This window comes from Nipponia nippon, unplaced genomic scaffold (genome assembly GCF_047370975.1).
Source record: "Nipponia nippon isolate SJK-2023a ecotype South Korea unplaced genomic scaffold, ASM4737097v1 scaffold_3, whole genome shotgun sequence".
Classification (NCBI taxonomy): domain Eukaryota; kingdom Metazoa; phylum Chordata; class Aves; order Pelecaniformes; family Threskiornithidae; genus Nipponia; species Nipponia nippon.
Window position 1 is genome coordinate 100,252,475 of NW_028262347.1, and position 20,212 is coordinate 100,272,686.

At 38.9% G+C, this 20,212-nt stretch overlaps 1 protein-coding gene across 4 annotated transcripts; it reads right to left on the minus strand.

Annotated features, from left to right (window-relative positions):
* Window positions 1–13,986: 13,986 nt before the first annotated feature.
* On the minus strand, window positions 13,987–20,136 carry RPS24 (ribosomal protein S24). Of its 4 annotated transcripts, none has more exons than XM_087764433.1 (7): window positions 19,992–20,136; window positions 19,164–19,229; window positions 18,599–18,808; window positions 18,003–18,113; window positions 17,104–17,121; window positions 14,966–15,001; window positions 13,987–14,095 (listed from the first exon to the last, which is right to left on the minus strand). In XM_087764433.1, the coding sequence occupies exons 1-5, from the start codon at window positions 19,992–19,994 to the stop codon at window positions 17,116–17,118; spliced, it is 396 nt and encodes a 131-aa protein (XP_087620559.1). In that variant the 5' UTR covers window positions 19,995–20,136; the 3' UTR covers window positions 13,987–14,095; window positions 14,966–15,001; window positions 17,104–17,115. The 4 variants fall into 4 exon arrangements, with proteins under 4 accessions (XP_087620559.1, XP_087620557.1, XP_087620560.1 ...); XM_087764431.1 differs by lacking the exon at window positions 19,992–20,136 and adding an exon at window positions 19,725–19,971; XM_087764434.1 differs by lacking the exon at window positions 19,992–20,136 and adding an exon at window positions 19,721–19,969.
* Between the last annotated feature and the right edge of the window lie 76 nt (window positions 20,137–20,212).

Below are 20,212 nucleotides of genomic sequence, written 5' to 3' on the forward strand. Positions count from 1 at the left end.
ATCTGCAGCATACTACGTTCACTGCAGATGTAGAGGTAATGTTGCAGCTAAGTTTCTATTAGAAATCAACAACCCGGAATTCTTGTCTGGTCTTCAGGAAGACATTTTGTACTAAATGTTTGGAGAAATGGGCAAAAGGTGCTTGAACTAAAGGGTTGGCAAGAATGAGAGAAAGACACAATCATTAGAATTCAGAGTCTAACTTATTTGCTACTTTCTCAACAAAATATAATCCAAAGAAAAGAGAGAAAACTGAGCTTCTAGGTCTTATATATGTAGAAGATAAATGTAATCGTGTTTTTTAAAGTTGAGATTTTAAATAAATATCAATTCAGCTCATTAGCTCTGAGCTAAAATTGTTTGTTCAAGACAAAATCTTGCTAATTTGGTACTCTTTTTTTCTCTGAAAAATAAAGCACTAAAGCTTCATTCCCCCTGTCACAAAGTCCCTTTGCTGACAGTAGGTCTCTACTGTAGCTGTAAATGAACAGTTTCCAAGTAGAGTCTTGTTCCCTAAACTGATTCTGTTCTCTAATTTGTAGGAGTAGCTTAGCAGAGCACATAAGAGAACAGAAGGGGAATGTCCACTTTATATCCCTTTTTTCTGATATATCAATGGGAGCTTGGGCATTGTCTGACCTGTTTGCCATTCAAACAGCAGGAACACGGGTGTGCACTTGCATACATGTCTCTACATGTATGTGCATATTATCATTCAACGAGCACACAAATCATAGCAAGGTGTCAGAAAAAGCAAGGTCCGCAAACTTTTTTCCCACGTTGCATCCTTGTTTGATAAAGGAAGGTGGAAGATGACTATAGTTACCTTGACTGGGTACATCTACTTCTCGCATCCATGTATGTGGGAAGACCACTTAAGTCGCTTCTACAGATTTCTGCTGTTGACATTCCTTTTCTTCACTACATCCTACATGGCATGAACTGGAGGGATAGCTTGACAAAAGCCTTAGGGAAGAGTGAAAGAAGCTAGGAGAAGGAAATATTATGTATAGAAATGAGAAACAGTAAAGAAGGGTATCAAATATAGGGTGGAAGGGGAGAGGAAAGCTAAGGACAGTGCAGTGATGGGTGTGTATTCTGGAGCTGGTTTGGGGAGAGAGGAAGGTTCTCCAAAACTGAAACTTTGTTTCACTGCCCCTCTCTAGCCTAATTAAAGGAATGCAGTTGCCACGTTTACAGAGTCTTGCTGGTATCCTGGTCCTGTATGTGGAGATTGTGTGACTGCCATATTAAAATTTTGTTCAGCTCCCCCAAATCAATATTAAGAATCCATGTTCTGCCTGGAATAACTCAAATGGAATCCATATATCGCAGTGCTTCTTCCTTTGGATAGTTAGAGAAAACAGTATTTATATCAATGTCTTCAAACATCTCAATGACTATTAACAACTTTGGGTTGAAAGAAAACAATTTTGAGAATTATTTTCAAGGGGACTGTCCTAAAGCTGTGGCTTTCTTATGGTGCTGTTTGCTTGTACTCCTCCAGCCTTGTGAGTTATGAGACATGCACCCAAGTGATAGAAATCCCATCACTTACCCTTATCTATGAGATATCCTCTAATTTGATATGAAAGTGTAAAAATGTTTTGAGAAATAGATCTCGGCAGAATTTACTGCAGATGCCCTTCAAGCCTCTTCCAGTGGAATCATTTATCAAATATGTGAGAACATGTCAGAGTGAGGATTTCTGAGCCTTGTCCTAAATTGCATTTTATATATGGATTAATGAACGAAGTAATAAATCAAGAAAGACTGCTGTGCTCCGATTACTCTCAGTTCCTTGTATACAACTTCTTTTAATGTCCTACCTGCAAGGCAATGGGGGGAAGTAAGGGGGAGAGAGAGCACAGAAAAAGATGGGACTGGCAAGAATCAGCTTTCCTCTTTGTACTGATTCTACGTAGTACTGCTTACCCTTTTTTGATTCTATTTGCACAGTTTTGCCTAAAAGCTGGGTGGAAAACAGAATTCTTCCCTCCCTAAAAACACCTATGTGAGCTCTGGGAATGGGTTTCTTCATACAGAGCATAATTACTGGCTATCAACTAGCAAAAGTATAGGTTTTACAGCATATTGGTTCTTTGTCCACAGTAAAGCATGGACACGCATCCCACAAACTTAGGCATTATTATATCTCTTATTCCCCCAAAGTAGTCAACTGCAGCCTTACTACTAATGTCAGTAGTTAGATATAGTCCTAAAGGTCTCAATTATAACAGAAAACAGCATTGATTTAACTGTCTAATCAAGCTAACATAACTTGATAGAAGATAAACAGAAACCAGGTGAGAACATCTACATGAAGGCGTTGTGCCTTTTAACTAATTTATCAAATTTTTCAGTGATGCAAATTTGCCATCTATACAAACCCAAAATGTCATGGAAATGCATTAACTTTCATAGTCTACACCCAGATAGCTCCTGGCCCGTAGTACACAAGCAGAGTCCAAGAGTCTTTTCTAAGACTTTAATAAAGCAAATCTTCCTTCTGTAACTTGTGGAATCTGTCTAGATTTATTTTCTTTCAGGCATTAGAATGTCTTTGGGAAGGAATGTAAATGATGTATAGACATTTCTAGCTCCCAACAGTGGAGGGCTGTATGACTTGTAATCACAAGTGCTCTGACAATGTTTGCTGTTCTGTTGCTGGAAAATCCCCCTTGCCCATCCTGAAGCTTTTATTTTCTCCTTATCCCTCATTTGCATTCTCTCTTTCATCCAAACAACAACACAAGTTCAGCATTTCGACAGGTTGTCATCAGTATCATTCCTATCCTGAGGGCTAGATCCATGATGTACAATTGTTCTCCACGGCCTCTTTCATCTTTCCTATATAGCGTTAAGGAGGATGCAAAAATATTTCAGTGTTTTAACATGCACACTACTGTAGAAAGGGGGGATAACACATTTTAGCATACAAAAGGGTAGATGCCAGATTAATATGACAAACCTAGAAGAAGCTAGATAGACAACCAGGAAAAGATGACATAAGGTGCAGGAGAATGGGTTTTAAATTGGTGCTGAAACAAGCCATGTTAGCACTGATGTCATGAATTCTTAGAGTGTTTGTATACCACAGCAAGTGTTTGTTTTCTCCTTAGGGAGAGTTTGTATTTGTTATAGCTGACAAGAAGAAAGGTGAGGAAGAAAGAGCTAGTATGTTTTAAAGCATGATAGGAAAAAAAAATCTTTTCTATTTTCCTGGTGTTTGGAGAATAGTTTGCTGTCTGCGATTTAAACAGATTGTAACTGGTGAAGGGTGGGAGTTCTTCAAAAGGAGGGACAAAACGGGAAGTGTGGGCTAAATTCTGAATGCTGAACTGGCCAGGATGCTGTCTGATAGAGGGCTCTAGAAACCTGAAGTCAAACAGACACTGGTGACTTGGGAAGCCATTTGCTAGTAATTTCAAGCCACCTATACTTTAGTCATCCTGTTGGCATAACATAAGTTGCTCAGACTGTATTTATCCTGTAGCTAAAAGGAGCAGATTATCTGCAAATTAAGCATACACACATATACTCACTTGCAGTACAGTTTGACTCCAAAAATAGCCCAACATTTTGGGTTTTCTTCTGTTACCCCTGTGCAGACAGAGGGTTTAGAAAACAGTAGCTCATGGCAACCATTGAACAGTCCCACTGATGACAAATAAGGGACAGTTCATTTCCCTTTGTTGTCTGGGTTGGCTCCATAGAAATAATAAATGCTAAAATCAGAAATAATTATTTCACTACAGTGAGTAGATATATTCACTGAATATACACAGAGGATTGCATAAGAAATATGTTTAACATAGAGCTACATTTTAAAAATAAAATAATTATCCCACTAAGTCTTTCTCAATCACATCAAGTTTTTAAAAGAAAAAATAATTTTCCTATGTATTGCAAGTTTTAGGAGCTCAGAATTCAGATGCAAACTAAAATCAGTATTTCAGGGTAGGACTGTCTCTCACTGCTTATTGTATAGTAGCCAGAACAGTGTAATTTCCTGTTGAAGTACAAGAAGAAATCAAAGTGTGGTTCATCCCAGAAGTTCACATTGCAGACAAGTGATGGTATTGTTAACTGCATTAAATTTTTTATCTATGTAGAAATTTCTGTTTCTAATTGGAGATACCTAACAGATGTTCTAAAAAGAGACAGATAAATGGTGAATTCTTATGCCTACAGACAGGCCCAGAACAGGTTAACTATCTTCAGGTAACACCTCTTTGGGCAGGCAATTTCTTGTTCTGTTCTTGCACTAATGGATGCTTAACAACCTAGCTCAGCAGAGACAGTGGAATTAGTTAAGCCAGGGAAGCTCTAGCAGACCACAGAGTTTTAAAGAATTTGAGGGTTTGTATATTTGTTTTTCTTATGTAATAGTCTTGGCCTCCATTTAGATTTGCAGCATTAGGGAATGTTTTTAAGTATTTTATCCATGTGTCAATTATTCTCTGAAGAGGGCTTCACTGTATATCTACAATATTGCACTTGTGCAGTAAAAACAAGCATCTGAAGAACCCTCATGAAAATACATAAAAGCCAATTATTGTGATTTGTGTTTACATTCCAGCTGTCTTCTAATGAGATTTTTTTTCCATGCCATTGAAAAAAGAAGATAGTGCTGTCAACTTCTGGACTCGGAGATAAAGTTCATGAAAACATTTAAGTACATATTTCAGATTTTGTCTTAAGAGTTGAGAGATTTTCCTGAAAATGTATGAATTTAAACATACACTGGAGTGCCTTCATGAATTAAAAATCTGATTTAATAGATGCAAGTAAATGCATAATGAGACTAAATTCAACCACCTGTTTGTAGCCACAGGTTCCTTCCCAACTCAAAGTAACCTCTCACAGTTGCAGTTATGGACCTTTGATGATGAATGCCCTATGTATTTCAGGTCTGAATGGTCTAGACCATTCAATAGGGCAGTCCATAGGCCAGATCTGGCTTCCGGAGGATTTCTTCCAGCCTGCTAATATTTCTACTTGACTTTGAGCTGGGGACAGATGATAAAAGGTAAAACCTTGTTACCGGCAGTATGTGAATCCCAGCTTTTATGGAGTGCCTCTAGTCAACCTGCCCACACCCAGGCATGAAGATCTAGAAGCTGCCTATAGCCCCGCACAGATGCAAAAGTCTCTAGAAAGCAGCCTGCTGAGGCATCCCAGCACAGGCCTCTGGCCCACACATACTGAAAAAGCTGAATTAACTCCTATAGGGAATGGGGAGTGGAGTGGACGTGCCACTATAACACAGCCAAACCACAGCTGCTGTAATAGCACAGTGAATGTTCCCGTTTCTTAAAGGGTGTCATGCATATCAAACTTTTCTCAGTCTTAATTACAAAACAAAAAAATAATACCATCCTCTCACTATATGTCTTTATTTACCCTCTCATCTGCTCTGGCATTTTAATATCCAGCTTTAGTTAGAAACAGATGCTTCAGATTTAGCACCCTCTTGTAATGGCTTAATACTCTAGGTAAGACTGAAGACAGAGGAAAAAGATGCTACACCAAGCACAACTTTTGAGCAAATGGGCTTGAATATTCATTAAACAACATTTAATTTAAACACCCAAACTCTAAAAGCAGCAACATATGGGCCTGTTTTATTTTACATAAACTGAATACGAGGTTGTGCCATTAGCTTCTGCAGACATAATGTTCATTACAAATGAAGTATGTTTTCCTTTAGGGAATGTGCTACCATTTCTGTAGTGTTGTCATTCCCCCAAAAGGTTCAGTATACTTGCCATATGAAGTACTCTTCTTGGTAATGTGCTTCAAAATGTAAACAAAATTCCCATAGATCTTCATTGACAAAGGGAACCTGGGGCAAATTAAATTCTTTAATGAGAAACAAACAAAGAAAAGAGCCCTCCCTTTTCAGTATTTTACCACGTTTAAGAGACTGTCTCAACTACATAGTTTCTTACATGGGTTTTCCCCTTACTCTTTGTGATTGAACGTTTTTGCATCAATAACAGCATGATATGTGGTTCTACAGTCCTCTGCTGGCTAAATGATTACTTCGCACAATCTCTTTGAGAATCTAAGCTGTTTTCTTGCATGCATCTTCACTGAAAAAGCAAGATATTTGCTCTTGAAGTTTGTGTAGATTGAAAATAGCTAGATAAAAACATTTTGATTAGTCAGCAAGCTCCGTGAAAAGTGTTTCACACGTGGTCCTGCACTTTACATCCCAAGACAGCTATTTAAGTGATAAAACAAATAAAGAAAAAGAGGCTGGGGGCGATAAGTACTTGAAGAACTAAGCTGAAAAGCAAAAGAAAAGCATCACGTCTGAAATTGGAGGATCTGTTCTCTCTGTAGTGTTGCTGCAACTGTCATTAAAGTAATTGAGAAGTATTAATTGAACAATGGACCTCAGAAGTACCTTGTGCATAGTGTTTTACTTGGTAGGTGTCTGCTGTGGTATTCTTCTATTTCCCCATTTACTAGTTTTAATAAAAGGGAGGCACTGAAAGGTTTGCTTTGTTGTTTGGGGCTTTGTGTCGTGCTTGTTTGGGTTTTGTTTGTTTGTTAATTGAGAAACCCTCCAGAAATTATTTTGTGTCTTTACTGAAGGAAGAGGGTTAATGTAGGACTGAAGACGTGTGGCACCTTGATGTACCTTGGAAGTGTATCTCCTTTCATCCACAGGACAGCAGCAATACAAAATGCTCCACAATCTTCCCTCAACTCTGGAGACAATAACTTCAGGTTCCTCCAATTTTTTTGGCACTTGTACCCATAAAGGTGCCAGTGGAGCATTGATCAACCACTAGGAAAGAGATTGATAAATAAATTGCTTCATATAAGCTATGTGATTACTGTTCATTCCTACAGTCTATGGGAAAGTAAAGCTAGAAAAAAGCATCTGTGAGCAGAACAAATCTAAGAAACAAAGACACTGTTGGGACAGAAAGGGAAGGGATGCAAGATAGAAACACAAGAAAAGGGCAGATAGATCACTAAGGATATATGCCTGGAGGCATGTATCAATGTAACAGCCATACAGGGGTAGGATTTCCTAAGAGTGAGCGGAAAGGACTGACACTGGCTTCAGAGAGAAGCATGGTCCGTATGCAACAGGCAGCGTGAATGAAGACAAGATATTCTCTTGGTTAAACACAGACTTGTGGGTTAAACAAACCTCAGGCTTCTTTAAGGGGACAGCAAAAGATGGAAGATTGAAAAACTACCTTTCCCCACCTCTTAAAACATTAAAATCAGCAGGGATCACACAAAGAATTTACTTTAAAGTATAAGTTGTTTATGTTATGGAGTAATGAACTTTGCTAATGAACATAGAGACATGCATTCTCAGTGAGTTGTAAACCATAGAGAAGAGTGCCCCTAGTTAAACAGCCAGTTATGGGTACAGCTGAGTTGTGAGACTAAAATGGTACAAAATTATGTTGGCCTATCATCACTGAGAAAAGTAAAAGTTGGAGCGTTACCTTGACACCAAGATTCAATTCCCCAGCACACTTGCCTGTTTTCTGACCTGGGGACCAGTTACCACAGGAGGTATTTTTATAGTCATAGGAGGTTCACTTATTTGTACAAAAGTACATTTGTACTTATGCTTTTAAAACAGTCAGGTACTTAAAAGAATCTTTGTACTTTATCCTTCTGTGCTTCACCTGTGAAGTGGGAATACTGAACGTTCCAGCCTCATAGGGATTTGTAAGGTTGTCCAATAACATCCTGCCAGCCCCATGCAAGTGCCTGCACCCGTCTTCAACGCTGGCATAGGTTTTTCTAAGGAGACACTCCAAGGTTTGGTCTGTGCAGCACTGCGTTAGAGCTTCTGTAAAAGTATTCTACACTGAGACTTTCCCCCAAGCCACCAGACATGCCATACCAATGAAGTATGAGCTGGAAGAATACTGTTAAAACTAAAGAAAGTATTTTAAAGCAGTCATTTACCACACTGAAAGATTTTTTTTTTTTTCAAAAGCACAAGTCAGTCACAAAAGGCAACTAGCATTTATGCCGATGAAGATCTTCCCATTTAATAAAAACAAAAAATTTTTGATGCATATTTTACTTACTCCATGTTTAATGCCAGATGTTTACTTTTTAGCATTTCTTTGATGCTTGACCATTCAATTTCATCATGTTTTCTCTGATTTATGCATTAGTTCAGTGCTTCAGTGTTTGTTTAAACACTAGGGAGTTCAATGCTAGGCAAAATATACTCTCATTTTAATTAACTCCTCAAAAACATAAAAGTTAAATATTAGTGTGCGAGTATGAAGCAATTGCTCCCAATCCTAGGTTCTTAGTCTTTACTTTTGTAAAGCCCTGAAGCAGGGCCTAATCTACCTTTCTTCAAGTAAAATAAATACTTAAAACAAATTCTGACAGCTCCTAAGTTTTATGATACTCCTCTACTTGCCTTAAAAAAACTTCATTTCACTTCTGCCTGTAGCAGGATCCATCAAACTGACAGAAACAGTGAAATAAAATCAACTTTTTCCCTCTTTTAATTTAAAAATATTAAGCCGCTTTCATTGTGATTTTTACATTGGCTGTTAAACTAGACAGAAAACATTGAAAAAGGAAAGTGTTGGTCCCAATTTTCTACTTACAGCTAGCACTGTGCAGGAGATATAGATCTGAAGTCATTTGTTGCAGAAAAGTTTTATTTTCAGTGATTGAAACCTGTTTGCAAATCAACACAAACAATGCCTGGCTAAACAAACAGGCTAGCAAAAATTGACAGAAAATGATAGCAGGGTAGTAGCTCCAGTACAATCAAATCAGATCATCATGAAAGGCAGTGAAGCATGCTTCTCCTAATGCAGGTCAGTTTGCAGTCTGGCCAGCTTCATTAGATAACAAGCTGTATTTTAACCCAATGAACGCAAGTACGAACCGTTATCATCTACCCCAGTGAAGCATTGTACTCACATATCTTTTGCTAATTGTAAAAGATGGACTGTGTTAAGAGAAGCCACAGATACTCGGAATATCCTTCTGCCTCAGTACCCTACTTGACCTTACTTAGGATCTCTGTATATGAACAGCAGTCACTGGAAAGGAAGATGGAGCTTTATTAGCAGTCCTGGTTGCCGACGGCCAGCTCTTGGAAAAAACACAATTATCTTCTAGCCCACAGGATGCCTTTTAGCCACTTTTGCAGCTGTTTCATTAGCCACAGCCTTTACAAAGAACAAAGGCTAAAATTAAGAAGAAACTTACTGAATTCCAGATGAGGATAAAAAAATGCCCTGTGGAATTTTTTTTAAGACATTAACTAGAGTTCACAAATGTTAGCAACAAACGTAAGACCAAATTTCCATTTAATCCTTTAAAGCAAAGGAGTCCAAAAGCATTAATGTACTAGGATGTGCCTACTCCTGACATGGACTTGTCAAAGGTTACTTAAATGTTTTCATTTTACCTCTTAGAGGCATTGTCACAAATGTGTTCATAGAAATAACTTAGTCTTATTGCTATTGTGTTAGGAACATGATGAACAAAAACATTTGCCACCCATATTAGAAAGTTCTGCTCAGAGGAAACTTTTCCAGCATTCAGAGCAAAAAATGAACTACTCTCATCTGGTCTCTTAGCACCACTAAAATATCAACCCAAAAAGAAGGCTCAATATATCTAGTTTTGCTCAAATAGAAGCACATGAGCAGGGAGCATTCACAACTAGAATTTCAAACTTACTGTACGAATCTAGTATCAACAGCTGCTACAGGACAGTGTTGTGTTTCCTCTGTGTAGGAAACTAATAACATTAAAATTAATTTTGTACAGGAACTGACCAGAATAATATGGACAAGTTAATTTCTTCCAACTGTTACAAACAGATTTAATAGTGACCTGCATACTTTATTCCTTAAATGACCCATTTTCTATAAACAAAAAGAACCACATCACCCTTCTATCCCTCTGCCTACTGGTACTGCAGTCTTCTCATAGCATATTATGCCTCATTTATTTCAAGCCACTGATGATATCAGCTTCATTTCTTTCCCTCAACATTTGTTCGCAAGCCTGTTTCAAGCTGCTCCCTAGACAAAACCACCTCATTGCCCAGGTGATGCCAAATTTTACCATCTTTCATCTGTATCAGTTGTTAGCTTTTTCTATGATGTCAATACACTAATCTCTGCTCCTCCAAACAGACTCTGCTTCCCTGGTAAATCTTTCTTTCATCCACTGCACTTTGTTTTTTGCCTTCTAGACTACAATCTCCTTCAGACAGAAGCCACCGTTATCTGGCTGTGCCTCATATATTTCACTGAACATAGAGGTGGAACCTCAGCAAGAAGCTGGACTGCTTGATCCAGTTTCAATTAAGTCAAGCCCTCAGGCTTCTACACAGCTTTTCAAGTATTTCACAGGAAGACTTGGTTTACTCTTACTAGCCCAGGTGTACAATTTTGAGTCCTTACTACAAAAAAAAAATCCAGTTTCTGTGATAATTATATCCCTTGTAAAAACCAGACAACTGAAACAAGTCCTAGCCATTAACAATGGTAAAGAGTTAATGAAAGTCTTTCCAGGTATATAAATTTGAGATTACACATCAACAGTTTAATTTAGAAGTTCCTTCTCCAAGAATCCTTCGCAGTCTAATTTGGGCTCCAGACTAGTCATCGAATAGAAAAAAAACACTTTATATACTGAAATATGAGGGCCAGGCCAAAGTCTAAAAGCAGGCAACAGTGACAAAAACTGCTACCTATAGATGATGGGATGTGCCAAGATCAGCAGGAAATAAAAGGGTACCTGCAGCACACAGTGGGGAAAGGAGTGAAGATTCCTGTTCATCAATGCTTCCCACTTAATTGTTTTACCTCCCACAGGAAAGGGGATTAACCTAGAGTCTCTTCACAGCATGATATGTGCATTAAACTTCTCAATGACAGAACATCCACTACTCATTGCTTAGGCTCTAGTGTAAGGGCAAAACGTTGGCAGAACAGAAACTCACACGAAGAGCTGCTTATATCTCCAGACTGTTGAAGCACCAAGATTTCAGATGACAGCTATTCAGCTGCCCGCCATTTTCCAGGTGGAACAATAGGGGAAAAGGGCAGCCACATCAACACAGAATGCTGCAGAACAGCAGGCAAACTCAAATAGGGCGATCTGATTTGATCAGTTAATTCTAGATCATTTCATGTCATTTTGTCCCCTTCCCCATTTTTTGTGTTTAATGTCTCATATTGCAAGACAAGAGTACAGCTTATGGGTGTGTGGTTATAACCTAACCATGCAACAAGGAAAGAGTCAGTTCTTTGGAATCACTAGGTATTTTTTGCTGCCAATCTTAAATCATCAAAATGGGGCATCAAATACCAAATTTTGGCATCAAGCAGCAAGACAGCCCATTTCAATCCATCTGCTTTGAAAAGTTACTGTGCCTCATAAATGAGCCTGTAATGAAAAGCACTTAAGACATTACAAAATTGAGAAGGGAACCTTTAATATTCCAACTACAGAACTAAGTTCTGCTTCAAGAGGTACATGTCGCCTGGAACAGGGCTGTTTATGTAAAGTCAAATCATCAAGACTATGCAAGACATATACCTTTATGCCAGCACTTATTTATAAATCCTTTGTTGATTGTTTAAAACTAAGGTAAGAAGGCTTCCGAAAAGAGCAACTAGCATTTGTGCTAGCACTCTAGAGCTTTGTAGTAGTAAACATTTGGAAAACACTAACTGTATGGTCTTCACTGAAACAGATGGTTTCCATTCAATTCAAAAAGGAACCAGTGAAACAAAAATATCACTTAAAGCCTCAGATCCTGAACACAACTACTTTCAATGCACCTTTTCAAAGGAGTTGACCTCTGACAGGGGACAATTCAGCTTCCCTTCAGCCTATTTTATGAAAAATTGCTATAAAAGTCTTCCTTGTATTTGTATTGCTGTGTTCACGCTACCCCCTAGTGATTGTTCAATTATATTTAATAGCATGACTCTCCTCTCCTTTGTTGTTGAACATTATATACAGAAAGGGTTTACTATAAGTATTACCTTTAAAACAGGTTTAGGTTCTAGCTCTAAGCCTTACATGTGTAACATTTGCTCCATATCCCTTACAATCTTCTTGGTTGTCAGAAATTTACTGTCACCTATTCAAAACTTATCTACAGACTCCAGAGCTCAGTGCGTATACTGTATCTAAGTAGCAACACAAATCCCACTTTTAATATTCCTCTAGCAATTCTTCAGAATTTAGTACACTTAAAACCTTTGGGAAGAACATTCAATAGGTACCTATCTTTGAAGGTCTGTCTGCCAAATAGAAAAGCCTTTTAACTTCCACAGGACTTCGGAATCAAAACTTATTTTAGAAGCATTTACTCCATTTCACCATCCCCTTAGTCTAACATCACTAGTTCACCTGTGTTTACAAGAAAGTGGAGTACCTGGAGGGAGGCGATTCTCCCGCTCCACTCCACGCTGGTGCGGCCTCATCTTGAGTACTGTGTGCAGTTTTGGCGCCACAGTACAAAAAGGATACGAAGCTACTGGAGAGTGTCCAGAGGAGAGCCACAAAGATGGTGAAGGGTTTAGAGGGGAAGCCGTACGAGGAGCAGCTGAAATCACTTGGTCTGTTCAACCTGGAGGGGACTGAGGGAAGACCTCATCACAGCCTACAGCTTCCTCATGAGGGAAGGAGGGGCAGGTGCTGATCTCTTCTCCCCGGCAACCAATGATAGGACCCAAGGGAACAGCAGGAAGATATGCCAGGAGAGGTTTAGGTTGGATATTAGGAAAAGGTTCTTCACCCAAAGGGTGGTGGAGCACTGGAACAGGCTCCCCCGGGAGGTAGTTACAGCACCAAGCCTGACAATATTCAAGAAGCATTTGGACAACACCCTCAGACATACGGTGTGAATTTTGGGGCTGTCCTAGGGACAGGAGTTGGACTGGATGATCCTTGTGGGTCCCTTCCAACTCAGGACATTCTATGATACCTATCCTTTCACCAGGACAACTGCCTACTAATCCCAGTTACTAACCTCAATAAAGGCAGAAACACTATAACATGAGGTACAGAAAATTTACTGCAAAGCTAAGAGTGCGAGGCTGCTGGATGCAGACAATAGCAACCCCACTAGTTCAAGACTCACACTGAAGGTACAAGAACAGACAAAGTACTTTATCTATACTTACCAGATCTTGTATGGAAGTTATTAGAACAGTATCCCCTTCCAACCACTTTAACAACTATAGGGTTGTTGGGTTTTCCCCCCAAATACTAAAAATGCCTTACCTGTGTTAAAATATGCTGCCTCAGCACAAAGGCAGTACAATTTAAAAATACTGTACCTAGATAAACAAGTCAGAGCCTTATCAGCACGGCTGCTAGAGCTGCCCAGTCTGTTCCAGTCCTATTTAAAGTACAAAACTTCTATTTGCTTGGTACTCAAAACATCTGTACCAGACCACCCACGCCTCTAGCATAGAGCATGCCTCATCCAGCCACTAATCCAATCTTAACTGACTCTAACACTACCAGATGAAAAATTAGGGGTGTACTACACAGTTTGCAGACCAGAGACAGACCCCATAGCCTGTCCTGACAACTCAGGAATAAAAGACAAGTCCTGCCTGACTCCATTAGCAAAAACCTTAACTGTGGACGTATGCAGCTCTGAATATCTCTTGTCTACATGCTTTGTTCTCCCTTCAGCTATGTTTACAGGTCTATATAACATAGGCAGTCAAACAAGAACATCTTAAAAGGACTTTCCAAAACAGGTTGAACACCAGATGACAAAAGCACGCCTACCTCCATGAACTAACACTGCCTGCTTGGAATTAGGTTACACTACTATCCATAGAAAGCTGTGATTCACTTCAAATTGATACTCAAAGTAAGACTTGTTTAATTATGAAAACATTTTAATTCAGTGCAAACAGTGCACCAACAATCTTGAATTTCTCAAACTTTACAAAACGGTAGCTATCAAATCAAAACTAAAGGGCAAACCAGCATTTTATTGACATAGTTTATTTGATGTTAAAGCCAGACGAGCAGCTTCTTTCCAGAATAATTATTTCTATACCTCTTCATAGAATAATGTAGCCTGTAAAGGAAAAGATAGATCAGTGCCACATGATTAAAACAACTTTTATACTCATACCTTTATAGAGCCTGAAAAACTGGTTCCCAAACAAGTCAGGTGAACCACACTGCCTTTCTTAGAAGAATATAAGGTTCAAAATTTCACAGTACTGTCATGAGAATAAATGAGAGCCTAGATTACACAATTTCTGTAGAAGAGCTCAACAAGCTACAATTGCTTTACCAGCTTCCTGCTTAAGACATTACACTCGCTACATCAGCTCCCAGACAGACTGTTTAAGTTGCTTTAAAATGAGTCATTCAGACCATTTGTAATAAAACCAGAGTTTTGTCTGTAACAATTACTGCCCACAGCGCATCCAATTCACTTATGTTTCTGCAGCAAAGGTATATAAATATAGTCTAGGACTTGTCTAAAAGAGTATCAGGCTTGTTTATAAGGAATTTACTTAAAATAAGTATCTATAAGAACACAACAGAAATTCATCCTCAACATAGAAAGCATACTACTTCAATCAATACAATAAAAACCAAGGTATACTATCCTCTCCTTAGCATATCTATAAAAGGAAAAATGTAAGCCTCGTTTACCATAAGACTAAATAATCAACAGTTTTAGCAACAGTAAATCTGAACCACCTGATTTATTTTTTCAGTCTTTATACTAATCAGGTACTTCATGTAAGCCAAAGACACATAAATTAGCAACTCAATAGTAAGCACAACAGTCTGTCTTAGTCTTAAACTCTTGCACTGGGTTCTACATCAGCACAGTACTATGGTCTTCGCTTAAATCAACATTAAACCTACGTCATCATAATGACTACAGACTACTGAATGTCTACCATTACAAAGTGTTCTAAAGTCATACCTGTTATCCATTTTCCACCTGAAGTATGTTCATTTACTGAAAAAGAAAAAGCATTAATTAGTAAGAGAACAGTTTGATCAAGGTTCTACTACTGTAGAAGATGGAGCTTTGAGGCTTCTTACTGATGTTCACAATGTGCTTTTTTTCAATTACCACAATGAAATGTGATACAAAAACCTTAATGTTTTGACTACTGTAGAAGCTGAAGACTTAGATTTCATGCATTCCCTCGAACTCAAATGGGACCTAACAATAACTGTTTAGAGCTTAAGTAATACTCAGAATGCAATTGCATGTTCAATTATACCTACAGGCTACAACAGTTTAAAGTGCCTATCCATCCATACTTCTGTTTGATCAAGTTTTTTTAAAAGACATTTGTTATATTTGCTCCAAATGCAAATACTAGGTAAGGGGCATCCACATATACTTGTTGCAAACTTTTACGCGAGCTCAGCTAACTACAGAGCTACAGAATATATTAAATAACACAAATTACTTTAAAATACTTCTCTTGAAACTGCAGGGAAAACAGAATGGGAATTCTGAAGGAGTGAGAAGTGAAAGGAAGCACCAAAGAAAACTTTTAACGTCAGACATCAGCATAGTTGATGTCTGACTTAAAAGTTCAAGAAAAAAAATATTCAAGTATGATTCACCATTTCAATAGTTTAATAGTTTTCATGACTACATGGTTCATAACTCTTAGAACAATACCGACTTCCCTGAAGATATCTCAGAATCAAGTGCCTACACATTTCTGAAATAAACAGTTTTCACAGATTGTGTAGGTAGACTCCAAAACATACTCCAGGACTCCTATTAAAAATTCCCACATGGCTGCAATAAAGGATGTTGAACCATGCCACACCATTATGTTTATACATGCATTTTTCAAGACAAAGCCTTAAGACACAAGTGTATTCTGCAAGCTTTTTTCTGTGATGCAGCACAGAACTCTTCTCAACAGTTTTCCAGAAAGCACATAAGTTAATTTGTCTTTAGTTTAAGTCTAATGTGAGGACACAAAGACTAACAAAACTGGTTAACAAGTAAGATCTAACCCATGCTTACTTATCAACTAAAAGATAATTTTAAAAGACATTAAAAAACCTCTAATCCAAAACACTGTTCACCTACTATTGAGATTACATGTTAGTTTGAGAAGCACTTGATACAGAAGTCACATCTGCTGTATAATTATCACAGCACACAATCCTGGTCTTGATTTCTAAAGCGTTTATGTGCTTTAAAAGAATTTCTATGAACTGGACAGCTTTAGTAATTCAAGTGACAGTCATTTAACCATCTTTTATGAACATTAAATAACAGCTACCTTCAAGTGCTAAATTCTTGAAGGGAAGTTCATCCATACTACTGGTATCAGTGCAACACTAAGTGACTCCCTTGACCTTCACAAGAGGGTGTATGTTAGTGTTTCTACTATACCAAATGCTAATTTGTGCTGTTACACTGTAAACAACTGTAGGACTTTATTATTAAAACAACATTAAAGCAGAAAGGAAAAGGGCTCCAAGTCTTATCTAGTAGTTCACAGCAACACTAGTTTATTTCCATCCAATGAAAACAAGAACTTCACTTACACAGTAAGTGAAGAATCTAATTTCACAGAGCAACCACTGTGGCTTGTGTCCTAACTTGGAATACTGCAGGGCAATAGTTAAATACAGTTTAATGCTGACAACTATGTAATTTCCAACCACCATCTCAAAAGCACAAAGCTGCGATGTGACTTAAGTTTTTGTAAAGATGCACAACTACTTTCACACAAAGGTCAACTTACACATGCAATTACATTGTACTACCTTGAATCAGAACCTGGAGCGTTTTGAACCAATGCCTCAAACCAGTAGCATTGAGTTTGATTTCTTCTCATTTGGAATTCCTTATTTTAATGTTGTTTCACTAGTTTCAAAAATCTTGTTCACTATTAGCCAAATTTTATTTCTAAGTCACATGACGAAGTTCATTATGTAGTTATCTGAACCCTTACAGGACAGAAGCAAGTTTAAAACAAACATGCATGCATGCAAGGCAGTACAGTGCTTCAATTAGAAGAATGGACATGTTTCAATGATGTGTAATTCAGTCACCACATCCATGCTCGTTTTCAGTACCTGCTAGATACTTCACTTCTGATGAAGAATTCCAAGAAAGTAGAAAAAAAAGCAAAAGTGAAGATTACTAAAGTTCAAGATGTTAAAGCACTTTGGCAGCTAGAGCTAAGTGTCAAAACCCATCACCCTATCTTATCTTCTTAAAACACCTGAAAAAACCACTTAGCTGCACAGCTTACTCAGTATTTTTCAGAAGGCAAAAAGCTGCTACAGAAGATGACTGCCTTCACCACACCCACGTTATTCCTCAGTTCTGGTGTGTTTTTTTGTTCAATGGTAGAGGAAGTCTGTCTCCCTCCAAGCTGCACACCTAACAAGCTTGTATCAAGTCCCAGCCACAGCATAAGCAGCTCCCACCAGAGGAAACAAGACCACTATCTTGGGAATCAGTCACTTAAAAGCAGGATAAAGCAGGTATTCTACCTTATTTCTATTTACACACTGCCCTCACTGCCTACACCACCACACATCCTTAACAAAAGTCTCCTCTATAAATAACACCATAAATAACAGTAACTTGGTGGAGTAAGCATTAGATATTTAGCTAGTCTGAGTAACAAGTGTTAAGAATATCTAATTTGTACATTGCAAGGCTGAGTTATGAGATTAGAGCAATACTGTTAGATCTACAAAAGTTCAACTTTAGTTCAAGTGACGTAGAAAACAATCATTTAAGAAGCATTGGTTTACATTGTATCAGCTAAGCTTGCAGCAGTGAGGAGCAAAACTAAGCTACTGAGCTGCTAAGAAGCTATACAACACCACACAGATTACCTTCTGTTATCCAGCAGAACAGGTGAAAGAAACGGAAGAAAAACAATGTTATTCTGTTGAAGAATTTCTAATCAACATTTCAAAGGCAACATGCTCACTCTAGCTTACAGATATTCTCATCCTACCTTCTTGCCAGCACCAACATTTGCCTTGGCTGTGCCCCTGACTTTCTTCATTCTGTTCTTACGCTCCTTTCGCTGCTTCCTAGAAGTCTTCTTCTTTTCATACAAGCCATGCTATTAAAAAAGAGTTAAAGCTGCATTTAACTTTGTTTCACTGATAGTAATGTCTGAATTTAAGTTTTACTATTTCTGGACTCTTCAAATACTGTTTAAATTTGAAATATTAGCTAAGTAGTGAGACAAGTTCACTAGTCAATGAACAATTCAACGCAGAATATAAGCACTGAAGTAATGTATACATCAGTTTCATCTCTTATGCTTATTTAAGACCTTTAATAGCGGTTAGTTATCTGTTAATGCTAAACATCACTGGTAACATCAATTTTGCCTTCGCAATTCCCCTATAATAAACAAGAAAAAAAAACCTTACCCTATTTTGCAAATGCAGAAGCTAGCCTATACTATTTTAAGACCTCTTATGTAACTAAGTACACCAACAGTACTTTCTTAAAACCTTCGCTTTTGTACATGTAAATCATGAACCGCTAAACACTTCAAATCCATCTTAATTGTTTTCAAGTCACCAGAAAACAACCTACCCTGGCAAGCCTGTGCTTTGGTTCGTTTTTCTTTGCATAGTCCAAAGAATCATAGATCATGCCAAAACCTGTTGTCTTGCCACCACCGAAGTGAGTTCTGAAGCCAAAGACGAAAATTACATCAGGGGTTGTCTTGTACATTTTTGCCAGCTTTTCCCTGATTTCTGTTTTGGGGACTGTGGCCTTCCCAGGATGAAGAACATCAATCACCTAAGAACAAATTTTTACAAAGTGTTGAAAGACAAAAAAGTCAACTTCCAGTACAACAATCACATGCTACAGTCCCACCATGAGCTTAACACTTAAACTAACCCACCTTAACAACAGAAAGTATTATTAATTCAATATAGAAATGTCCATAAGTTTCCTGCTTCAAAAGACAAAACAGCTCACTACCTCACCATCAAGATTTACCTTTACCATACATCAACGCATTTAAATCTATAAGTGCTTACAACAAGAGCTCTGAAGGTTTTCAGGGTCCCTTACTTATAATGGCTAAAGAACACATGCTGCCCAGAACCAACAGACAAATAATTAAAGGCAATTTTGTGTATTCTTTTACCATCTGCTTGCGCTGAAGCAGTCTGTTTGTCATGAACTTCCTGGTTCTGATGGTCACTGTGTCATTCTGCAAGAGAAAATACAAAAAAGTAAGACAAAACAATAATAACATGTTTAACCTAAACATAATAAATATATAAATAATGTATGGTATAGCAACAGTCTGTAGTCTCTCAGATGCCAACAGTGAACTCATAACCTAAGTGGACTGGTCCTGGGCTACAGATAACATCCCTATAAAATACACTTCAATATGTACTTTTGAGTACACATCAACTGATAACAGACTCGCCCTCAGCATCCAAACACAGCAACATACATACCTCCATCATTCTGAAAAGCTGAAACAGCTTTCAACGAGCTACATGGATTACAAGCCCAAGCACTACAACAGCATGATGCAAATTTCCTTAACAAACCTATGTGTTACTGCTTCACTAATGCTCTAAGACAAGAACAGCCACAAGACTAATAGCTGAGCACAATCACCAGCACCCCTTTAACACCTTAGAAAAAGCACAATGTTACGCTACTGTTAAAGCCTAGGACTCCTCTTACCGACCAGCAGCATGGCGACACAGCAGGCCACGCACGTGCCCCGGCCCACACCTCGGGGCTCGCCGCTACCAACCGGCACCGACGCGCCGCGGCCGGGCCGCAGGAGCCCCGGCTCGGAACAGGAGAACAAACCCCCACTCAGTTTCCGCCATACCCCCGCAGCCCGCTACGGGCACGCTAGCCCGCCGGGGCGCGGCGGCTCGGGACCCGGCGGAGGGCAGGATGGCGGCAGCACAGGGCGGATTGCCGCGCACCAGCAGCGGACACTCACCATCTTGACGGCGGCCTCCCTGCCCGCGAGCGAGAAAAGGAAGGGGAAGCTCCCCGCAGCCAATCAAAAGACAGCGCAGGGGTCCTTCGTGCCGGGGCGGAGCCGCGCATAGGGGTGGCGTTCCCAGAGCCGGACCCGCAGGGAGGTGGCAGGGGTGGCTGTTGCGTGCCTGATAGGCAGGTTGGGGGCAGCTGTCTCCGCTGCAGGCGTGGCGTGGCGTG

Excerpts from the sequence above, each read along its gene's own strand:
- RPS24 (XM_087764431.1), bottom strand. Across the intron at positions 18,809-19,163 it reads TGCTTCAGCGCAAGCAGATG|GTGATTGATGTTCTTCATCC; the intron begins GTAAAAGAATAC and ends ATTTGTTCTTAG. Across the intron at positions 18,114-18,598 it reads CAAAGCACAGGCTTGCCAGG|CATGGCTTGTATGAAAAGAA; the intron begins GTAGGTTGTTTT and ends CTTTTTTAATAG.